This window comes from Arachis hypogaea, chromosome 20, assembly GCF_003086295.3.
Source record: "Arachis hypogaea cultivar Tifrunner chromosome 20, arahy.Tifrunner.gnm2.J5K5, whole genome shotgun sequence".
Lineage (NCBI taxonomy): Eukaryota > Viridiplantae > Streptophyta > Magnoliopsida > Fabales > Fabaceae > Arachis > Arachis hypogaea.
The window spans coordinates 8464720-8476130 of record NC_092055.1 but is presented as its reverse complement, the minus strand read 5'-3'; the positions used below and the strand labels follow the sequence as shown (position 1 = coordinate 8476130).

General features: G+C 40.2%; 2 protein-coding genes across 2 annotated transcripts; one reads left to right on the top strand and one right to left on the bottom strand.

Moving 5' to 3' along the window:
* The first annotated feature begins 5534 nt into the window (after nucleotides 1–5534).
* Nucleotides 5535–7411, top strand: LOC112785378 (uncharacterized). The gene is made up of 2 exons (XM_025828851.1): nucleotides 5535–6027; nucleotides 6120–7411. Exons 1-2 carry the CDS (start codon nucleotides 5535–5537, stop codon nucleotides 7409–7411), a joined length of 1785 nt encoding a protein of 594 aa, XP_025684636.1.
* Nucleotides 7412–9031: 1620 nt separating this feature from the next.
* On the bottom strand, nucleotides 9032–10137 carry LOC112785377 (protein MAIN-LIKE 1-like). The gene is made up of 3 exons (XM_025828850.1): nucleotides 10057–10137; nucleotides 9167–9933; nucleotides 9032–9071 (listed from the first exon to the last, which is right to left on the bottom strand). The coding sequence occupies exons 1-3, from the start codon at nucleotides 10135–10137 to the stop codon at nucleotides 9032–9034; spliced, it is 888 nt and encodes a 295-aa protein (XP_025684635.1).
* Nucleotides 10138–11411: the final 1274 nt, after the last annotated feature.

Below are 11411 nucleotides of genomic sequence, written 5' to 3'. Positions count from 1 at the left end.
ACCAATCCCATTAGCTCGGCTGCATGGAGTGGTCCTTCTTTTCCTGATTTGCGTCCCTCCGAAGAGTTTACCTTTGGATTTTTTAACCCAGAGGTGCCTTCTCTGTGCTGGTTGTTCGCTCCTTGGTGGAGGGTCATGTCTGCGTCATTATTCCCGGTGTCTAGATTTTCTTGTTTTGAATCGGATGCCGTATGACCATCTTCTGGTGAATTGTCCGCCATTACTGGTTGATCTCTCGGGTCCCCGGCAACGGCGCCAATGTTACGTTGGGTAACCGGAGATTAATGGGCTAGATACATTGGGTTGGCCCAATTGTTTGAGGGAGGAAGCCTTCGAGCTGGTTTGTGTTTGAGAGCTTCCGTCCGACTTGTAGGTGAGAGTGAATGGAGGGTGGTACCTGCAAAGACACTCCGATGCCTAAGTTAGCAAGGGTGTAAGCAGGTCTAAAAAGTATTGGGACTTTGTAATACCTGAGGGGTGTCAGTGTATTTATAGTGGTGAACCAATAATCACCGTTGGAGCAGTTCCACCTTTTAAGGAGGATAACCGTCCCTTTATCTTAGGGAAGTTGGGATATGGCTTCTGGAAGTGGGTTGAGAGATTTTAGTGGCAGTTACTTATTTGAATGAGTATTATCTGCCAGCTAATCCTCGTCCCCGACTTCTCTAGAGCAAGTCGTGGTAAGAACCGACCTCTTAAGGGAAGGTCGGTGCAGAGTGTGGGTCAATATCTTAGATTGGGCCTCTCCTTTGTTACTGGGCCTTGGCGTTGGGTCAGGATATGAACAAGAATATTCGTAGTTAGAGAGAAATAAATATTTATATCATTCTTCTTTTTTTCATTTTGTTCTTTGTAGATGGAGCTCATTTCCAAACTAAGAAATACATTTATAATAGAGTACAAAGATTTATGGGTAGAAAGGATACGATTTTTCTTTTGTTATCCTCGTTTAATTACAATAATGGCCTCTGTAAAGCTTGCTTTCGTATCATAAAATCTTCCAAGAAGTTAAACTTAGAGTAACTCCAATGAGATTAATTTTGGGAATTTGAGTATTATTTTTAACTTTATAATAATTAAAATGATTTAAAATTAAAATTTGTATTGGATATTATTTTTGAATTGATATCAGTAAGGAGATACCTATTATTTTGAAAAAAAATCAGTGAAATGCTACTACTTATATAATCTATTAAATAAACATTGCAACATTATTATAATGTTATTATTGAAATGAGACTAAGCATTGGAACGACAAATTTTACATTGAGTTTCAAATTAAATTTTATGATATATGATCGTACAAATATTTATGTAAAACTTTGTAAGACCTAAAATAAAATGAAATTAAAACTATGTATTAAAAATGCTGCTAAATTAAAATTATGCATTAGAGATGCTCTTAGTGTTATCTTATCCTAAGCACAAAGATATTAGTATTCATTTTTTTATTATTTTTATTTGTTGTAGCAATAATAAATTAAAAAAAGTGTTAAGAGGTTAGTAAATTTTGTGATTTGTAGTCATCAATTAGTTATTATTAATGTTTTTAATAGTATAAAATTACATTTAATAATGTGAAATAACTCATTTTTTTATTAATTAAGTACGGATTAAATTTTAATAAAAATATTGATTCTTTAGACTTTTTTATAAATTAGTGTACAAGCTAAATTTTAATAAAAATATTGATTTTCTAGACTTTCTCATAAATTAGTGTAAACTTAAATATCTTGGACTGCATCTCGATGAATATTCATTCAGACATTGTTGAGTAGCAGACTATTATAGATTTTAGCCTTTAATTAGTAGTCGTTGAGTGTATTTTCTTGTCAAAATTAGTGATTTGGCTTTTTTCTTCTATTACCACAGTTTTGGATTCTAGGTGATTGTGATGACATATAAATTCATTGCAACTGCTTCACGTTGTTCTATTTTCATACCTTCATTCTCAAGATTGCTATGTATGCATCATTATAGGTTTTGTTTAGCTTATATTCAATATATTCTGGATCAGGAGATGATGGACGAGGCGAGGAGTGGTGGAGGACGATGAGGATGAAAATTATAAAAATAGGATATAGATAAATAAGTAAATTTATATTTTATTAACATTTTTTATAAAATTTAATTAAAAATTTAATAAAATTATAAATATATATAAATTAATTAAACCAAAAAAAATATTTTAGAGATAATATAAATAGATCTAAAATAATTTATTTTTTTATTTTATATTTATTAATTATTACTAAATTAATTGACTAATATTAAATATAATAAAGTATAATTATAGATATTAAATTAAATGAAATCATTTTTAATTATTGTCCATCTAACCTTAACGAATCTTCAAGACCAACAATAGTTAAAGAATCAACAACCTTTGTTCCCTTCGTCAAACATTTTGGTGAGAGATTTACAAAATGTCCTCAATCTCTCAGGTCATGAACTTTGTATTTATTGTTCTTTTTTATTGTTCCCTTTTTAATTTTCCTCAATCATCACCAATCAGGAAATCACCAACCCGTCCCCCTTCAAACTTTTTTTTCCAAAATCAATAATTGATTCCTCTATTAATCGTTTTTGGTTAATTACCGTTGAGACTTGAGAGAGATTTTCACATATGTAACCATCGCAACTCGCAGGTCTTCATCATGACATTTAATCATTTTTAAGATATGCTCAATTATTTCTGTTCCAATTTTTTAATCATACTATGGGACTATTATATGATACGTAATTATCTAGTATAATTTGTATCAGCACGAAATAAAAATCAAATATTTCATAACTTTACTTATTATGAGTTCAAGAAATTAACTGTTGGTATAAAAATAGGCAGGTTCAGTTTGAGTGATTGAGCTATAAACCAATTTTCGTCAGATTAGTCTAATCTATTCAAACACAATGAACTATAAAACCCGATAAATTGGTATGACCGATATTGATTCACATAGGATATCACTATGGAAAATTATCTAATATGGTTAGGATTTTTTATTTAAATAAATTAAATAAATATAATAATTACTAAATTAAATAATTTTAAAAGTTATTATCGAAATTCATCCGCCTCTCTTATCTCGTTTACACTGTAAACGAAATAATTTTACACGTATCTCGTTTACCGTGTAAACGAGATAGGGTAAACGAGATAAAACACGTGGACGTAACATGTGTATATATCGTTTACACTGTAAAGGAGATACGTGCAAGCTTATCTCGTTTACAGTATAAACGAGATAAGGCCGGGCGACAGTTATAAATATATATCGTTGACAGCGTTTGACTGGGCTTCAATTTGAACTTTTCAACCACTTTTCTCCTCTCTTTTATCCCTTTCTGACCATATCGATAAATACGACGATGGCGCGCGCAGTTAATAACGATAGAGACATCAACAGAGTGAACGAGACTTCTCATTACGCCGGGGCAGCCGACTTTGTGGTTAGTTCATTTGTGTTGAATTTTATGCAATCTCATATAGAGAGATGTGTGTATGTAGCCATGGTTAAGGTAGTCGCACATAATTTTATACACTATAATGTATCTCGTTTACAGTGTAAATAAAATACTTTTACACATATTTCGTTTATAGTGTAAACGAAATAAGAGAGGTCGACGGATTTCGATAATAACTTTTAAAATTATTTAATTAAGTAATTATTATATTTATTTAAATAAAAAATTCGATATGATTAGAAAAAAACATCCATACATATAAATTTTGAGGTGCGTAGAGAAGGGAGTGACGCGTGGCTTCCTTCGTCAACTATACATGGGGAGGTGCAAACCCAAAAGCCTGCAGCGCAGGTTGACGCAAAATAGTGTCATATTTTGTTGGCTGTTTAGGTTAGGAAAACAGTTTTTTTTTTTTTTTTTTTTTTGGTCATGGGTTAAACAGTTTGGTTAGTGTGAGTTTTGTGTTTGTGATTTTTGAGAAGTGGACTGAAGTTATTTGGACTTGTTTAGAGGTTCATGCAAACAGTTAGAGTATGAGAAAATAGAATTGAGGGAAAAAAATCCTTCTTGTGTTAAGATGTCCAAACAACTACTCTTGACCTTTACAGTAGGAATGCTTGTAGGACTTGTGTACAGAGATTTAGTAACGCAACAAATATAAGAGAGATCGGCTTAGGCGTGTGATTGTATTAGATAATGGGTCAGGGGTTTGTTATATAAGGGGGTTGCCGGGTTGGGTTAGGTTGTTGGGCATGGCCTAGGATAAAAACTATGCCTGGCCAAAAAAATCTTTCAACTGAAGAGTGTAACATGTGATGTGTCTAAGTTCACTAAATTGCACCCTAATATTTAGGCTTTTTTATATAAATAAGCAGGGGAGAAACATTAATTCCAAGAATACGCATGGCTGGAATTATTCACTGAAATACGCATGGCCAAGTCATTGCCACCGGCCACGAAATGGATTTTCAAACCAATTCGCAGCAAGCGACCACGAAATGGGGGGGGGAGCAGTAGCAGAGGCCATCTCAGCTGCGCCGTCCACGAAATGGGGAAGCAGCCATTTAGTGGCTGGCGCCCACAAAATGGGTATTGCGTGGAGGGCGAGCACGAAATGCTGCACCTCAGGCGTACCGGCCACGAATTGGAGACATAATTCGCCAATATAAACGCTCGTGGATCAGCAACGAGAGAAAACATTATCACTCTCGTCTCACACTCCAAACTTCCCCTCAACCTCTGCACCCTCTTTCTTTCTTTATAATTTTTAGGTAGTGAATTTGAATCTGAGATTTGTATGGCGGGGGAAAATGTTTACCTGATTATATATCCTAATGGAGAAATTTCTCACACGGCAGAAGGTATTACATTCGTTTGCGATGATCCGCTGTGGATAATGATTCCACCACAAACATCGTTGCAAGATTTGAAGAATCTGATTCTGATGCACACCGGAATGGTTGGGAAAAAGGAAATTACGAAGCTGACCTACAGAATGCCGGTTGCGGTGGCCAACTCGTTTTCATATCAAAAAATGCAGATAAAAGCTGATCAGCATGTGTCGATGATGTTTTCTTATCATCGCAGCATAGGAAGCAACTATTCATTGGAGCTTTGTCTGAATCTTCAGGACATTGGTGGAAGCTCGTCCAGTTCGAATAATGTGGAGGGTGTTGGAAACCGCGGAGCTGGTGATTTTGTTCCAGATCGGGACATCAGTAGGGCCCCAAGTCCAAGCTTCAATGCATTTGTCCTGAGGGTACAAAATTTAGTTATTTGTGAAGCACGCCCCGCCCCTTCTACACATGTGGGGGTCGATAGGGTTCCAGAGGCTGCTATTGCAGATACGTCTGACGAGGACGAGATTGAATATTTCAGCGGTGATGAAGCAGATGTCGTTCCAGAGACGCAGCCTCTACATGGCGATGATGTTCCTCCAATAGGGGGTCGAACCTGGAGGTGGTGGTGGTTCTTCCTCCACGCCGTCACACTACCTATCCTTAAATTTGGGTGCAATGCATTCGACTAACGCAGAGGACAGACCGAGCACGTATCCTTTGTCAGGCGAGATGGAGCTTGAGGTTGGGTTGAAATTTCTTAACCGGGAATCAGCGATGCTAGCGGTAAAAAACTACAATATCCGTAGGAGTGCAGAATATAAGGTTGTAGAGTCAGACCAAAGTAGGTATGTATGTCGATGTAAGCAGTTCGGGGACCGATGTCGTTGGATGGTACGGGTGGCGAAGACAAGGTCCTGTAGATTTTGGGAAATCCGAAAGTATGAAGGTCCTCATAGTTGCTTGGCAAGTACAATGTCTCAAGACCACGCCCAACTCGATAGCAACGTCATCTGCCAGCACATATTTCCCATGGTGCATGCCGATGTGACCATTTGTGTAAAGGTGTTGCAAGGATCAGTAGAGTCAGCGTACGGTTACAAGGTTTCTTACAAGAAGGTTTGGCACGCGAAGCAGAAGGCAATCGCAAGGATCTATGGTGATTGGGACGAATCATATGACCAGCTGCGTAGATATCTCAGTGCTCTCCAAGCTTTCGTCCCAGGTATTAGTTGTATTTTATTATGCAAAGGTCTTTGGTCTTTACTGTCCGTTTAGTCGTTTACATGTTTAACTAAGTAAGCATTTTCGCAACAGGGACAATTGTTGACCTCCAAACTCTGCCGTACTATGTCGGGAACACACTAGACCGTGGAAGTGTCATGTTTCACCAGGTTTTTTGGTCGTTCCCTTCATGTGTTGAAGCTTTTAGGCACTGTAAACCGCTGGTCTCAGTGGACAGGACACATCTGTATGGTAAGTACGCAGGCACCCTTCTCATGGGCATTGCACAGGACGGGAATAACAACATTCTACCCGTCGCTTTCGCACTTGTCGAAAGAGAAAATACAGATTCATGGTACTTCTTCCTGACCAATTTGAGGAGGCATGTCGCAACTCGGCCGGGAGTTCTGCTTATATCCGACAGGCATGCTGCAATAAAGGCCGCATTGGAACGCGAGGGGTGTGGCTGGAAACACAATGTGTACTGTGTTCGACATATTGCCTCCAACTTTGCTACAAGCTTCAAGAGTAAGGAAGCCAAGAGACACCTGGTTAACGCTGCATATTCGAAGACACAAGAGCAGTCGCAGTACTACCTGGAGCTAATCAGTAGCGAAGATCCGGTAACATCCCCGCAGATGATGGAGTGGATCCGTGGGTTAGAGCCACCTAAATGGTTACAGCACCTAGATGAGGGCCAACGATACGGCCACATGACAACGAATCTGTCTGAGTGTATCAACTCCGTCCTCAAGGGCACTAAAAATTTGCCGGTGTGTGCAATTGTGAAGTCCTATTACTATCGCCTGAACGAGTTATTCGTCATGAAGGGTCGGCAAGCACAGGCGCAGGTTGCAAGTGGTCAGGTGTTCTCACAGTTCTTGCAGAAAGCCATACTAGCGAACCTTGAGGGCATTCCCCAGATGTTGGTGACGTCATACGATAGAGCTACCACTAAATTCACAGTCGACGAGATAGCTGCTGCAGGGGTGCAGTCACGGTTCCGAGTTAACCTTCGGTACCGCAGATGTGATTGTGGTTACTTCCAGGCATTACATTATCCTTGTGCACATGCTCTGGCCGCGTGTGCATATGCGAGGTTGGACTGGCAAGAGTATGTTGATTTAGTGTACCGTGTTGAGAGCGTGTTTCGGGTTTATCAGATGGAATTCCAGCCCGTGCCGGATGAGGAGATGTGGCCCCCTTCTGAAGGAGCACATATCCGGCACAGCCCCCTCCTACGACGTACAATGGAAGGGCGTCCGGTATCTACTAGGATTCGGAATGAAATGGACGATGTTGAGCCGGGACCAGGTAAGAGGTGCGGGATTTGCAGGCAACCCGGGCATACCAGGCGACATTGTCCGCATGCTTCTGCAACCTAATTTTTAGCCAATGTCTACTACTGTAATGTTTTTTTTTTATTGTTTATGTTTCGTTGTACTGGACAAGACCCAAATGTTTCGTCTATTGTTCTTGATTCTGTTGTCTTTTTCACATTTGCATTCTCATTTTTTTATAAAGATAATAAAATGCGAGGTAAAAAGGAATACTAAAAATATTCGTCAACAAAGAAATGACGTAAAGTAAAAGCATGCTTAATAAAATAACCGAAACAGCACATCAACTTCATACAAGAAACAGTACAGGACATAAACTCTACATAACATACGAAACAGCAAACGGTAAAAAGGAAAAATAAATAACACCAACACTAAACAGTAAAGCGAACAACATCAACAAACTAACACAAGACTAACGGTGCTCGTGACCCAATCTGCCGCCTGTGCCACACGAAGGGGCTCGAGTGTCCCGGCGGGGACGAGCTGCTAGTACCTCAACCTCGTCTGCTGTAGCATCAGCTCCTGTGTAAGAAAGACGTCGGCCAGGTATCTGCATGGCATCATAGGGTCGAAGTGCAGAACCAGCTATGTCACCAAGAGAAGCGGATCTCATCCCCGCATAGGCAGGCTGCGTGAATGTGTCTGAGCGAGGCAGGGCGAGCCCAAGATCAGTGGGGGTGTGTGGGGATGACTGCTGAGGGATAAAATGGTCCAACCCGTCGAATAATGAAGAGAAATTTGTCTAACCAACTCTGTCCATTGAATCAATCAAGTCCTGCGTACCTCCCTGGGATGAACCGCCAATCTCGTAGCTACTCTGATATGGCATAAACTGCTGAATGGAAGATGGCTGCGGGGGATCTGTTGGTCCAGCAGGTTGCGGGTAGTAGCAGTCCCCTGCAACTGGAGGAGCCTCAACTCTTGGTCATATGGTGCCCGAAATCTGGCTCAAAACTGGGTCGGTCTTGCTCTGGCAACTCTTGCTCATCCTCCCCATGGTCAACATGACCCTCAACTCTGCCTCTGCGGGAACGGCGCCGCCGATGGTCTCGGGGAACGGGAGGCAAATTAACCACAGGGCCTCGTCCATACTCTGCGGGGGCATCTGCGGGGACAGCGTCACCCCGCGGGTCATGCAGTGCATCCGGGGCGGACAGAAACCTCCTTGTTCTCTCACAGTACCACCTATAATAATCATGGCTGGGACGCAATATATCTGCACGATCAATATGCAGCCGGTATGCATCCGTGCGTCTATTGCCCCATACCTCAAACCATTCTGATAGTCGAACCGGCCACCAACCGTCGTCATTACGGGCTGATTGTCGATGGAATGTATCAATATTAAGCGGCGGGTTTGGAGGTCCTTGCTTACCCCCAAACTGTCGTAACACCCGGTCAACATTTAGGATCTCAATCCACCTGAAAAATATTAGAGGCACAACGGCGCTATAGAAATCTCCATACGGGTGTCCGAGGAATTCTGCGGGAACTCTAGACAGAATTCGGGGGTCCATGTACGGTTGCCAAACAAACTGCAAATATAAAGGTACGCCGTCACTACAGCGACATAGGCAGGTATTGAGTACATAAAAGTAACAACGGCCACCCTACCTCATCCACTTGCAGATTGTCCAAGCGCAGACGGTGCCTAAGTAGGCGTTACTCAGCATAGTCATTCTGTCCTTTTTTCCCTGCCCACCTGTTGGACAACCACATAATTAATAAAAAAAATACAGTTCCAACATTAAAGGATACTTCATAAAAGTCACTAAGTGTGAAGCATGAAATAAATACCTCGTGGCCAAAGGAAAACTAAAGGGTGTTGTAACATTCGGGGCCCAGAACGGTAATCTGTAGTAAATCCACGACATGAGCAACGTATGACACCCGGCCATACCCTCAACACTGTATTCTGTTGCTAGGCACATAGAACGATATAACCAACAGAGGACGGCACTACCCCAACTGTAGGTACCAATGGCATCAAAGTCAGCCAATAATGGCAGATATCGTACATGGACTGTGTTGTTGGCCTTGTCCGGGAGAAGCACGCCTCCCAACAAGTAAAGTATGTAACACCGTGCATACTGCATGCGACCATTATCATCTAACTCAAGCGGCATCTGCTGAAGACGAGTTCTCAGCCACTTCAACTTGATGTTGTACTTCGTTGTCCCTACGTGGCCGGGGGGAACCTCACCTAGAAGTTCATGACACCATTCCCAAATATCTCTCTGATGAAACTTACTCCATGACCTCAACGTACCGCTAACAGGCTGTCCGTCTATAGGTAGCCCTAGCTGCATGGCTACATCCTCCAGAGTTATAGTACACTCACCCCAAGGGAGATGAAATGTGTGCGTCTCAAGACGCCACCATTCCACAAAGGCAATGATAAGTGGATTGTCGTACTCGAAATGCTTGATCAAAGAGGCATGATAAAATCCGGTACGTCTCAAATAAGGGTCGAGCCTCTCCCGCCTAATTTCCATCGTTGGATCCCTAGGCTCTAACATGAATACATCTACGAGCGTGCCATGAGGAGTAAGAACACGTGTGGGCTACAACATATGAAACCAAGAAACACAACAGTTAGAAATACTCTTTAAAAAAAGGTTAATATCGAAATAAAAAATTACTAAGAATCCATTACACTAGCAAATTGATTAATGGTGTAAACAAACCTTATGAAATAAGTGTGCCGCTATATGATGTTCGTCCAGCCGGTTCAAGTTTTCCTCCACATTCACCCCACCCCCACTCATATTAAGTTATTTTTTAAATTGAAAAACTCACTACCAGAACCTCACCTCCTCTCAAGTTACACTTACCATGCTAACCACTTTTTTTTCCTACCCCACTTGGAATTTAACCGTGCATGAAAGCTCTCCCAACCCACCTTTTATACAACTCTCGGCTCCATTTCCAAGTGTCCCCTGCCACCAGACACAGCCAATGCATGCTGCTGCCGTTCAGAACACCCAACTCGTGGGCGCCAGGCACGAATCCACCCACTTCATTGTCGCCGCCAGCTAAATGGCCATTTCGTGGATGCTGGCCTTGACATGGCCCATTTTGTGGGCGCCGTTGTTGATGTGGTTCACCTCCTTTGTGGCAGCCACGAATTGGAAAAGCTGCTGCTGCTCCCCCCCCCCCCATTTCGTGGTCGCTTGCTGCGAATTGGTTTGAAAATCCATTTCGTGGCCAGTTGCAATGAGTTGGCCATGCGTATTTCAGTGAATAATTCCAGCCATGCGTATTCCTGGAATTAATGTTTCTCCCCTGCTTATTTATATAAAAAAGCCCTAATATTTATTAGAAAAAATTACATCGTAATAATTATTTTTATGTACAAATGAAAGATAGTTATACATTTGTTTTCAAAAAATAAATAATAATATCTAATATATGTTCCTATTGCAATTGTAATAGATTTTATTTTTCAAAAAATTGAACACGTTACTGCTTGTTTGGAAACCATTTAACATGAGAAAAGAATTCTATTTCCTTTAAGAAAAGAATTCATTTCTATTTGAAATTCAATTTCATGATTTGGAATAACTATAATATATTAATGGAATAGAATTCAAGTTTAAAGAGTGTGAGAGTTGATTTGAAGATCAGACCCTTTTTGGTCTGATTTACAAATGAAGGAAAAATGGAAATTGGAATTCTCAAGAAAATTCAAATCATTCATTTTTAGTTGTTCCAAAGCAAGAACCAGAATTCAACTCTTGAGTGAATTCTAATTCCTAGCATTCTAAACAGGCTCTTATGGAAATATGTAATTCCAAATTTTGTATGTTTTATGATGAGTAAAAAATATGAAAAATAATTAAAAAAGATTACATTAATAGAAATATACTTCATATTATTATTAGAATTTAATTTTGATCCACTGTCAGTGTAAAGTAGTTTTACACGTACATTCAATATAATTATGTGATACGACATCAGCAAAAAAAATCACTTTTCACATTGACGATGTGAATGATCATCCGAAAGAACCGATGTGATTGTACGACTGTGTAAAACTATT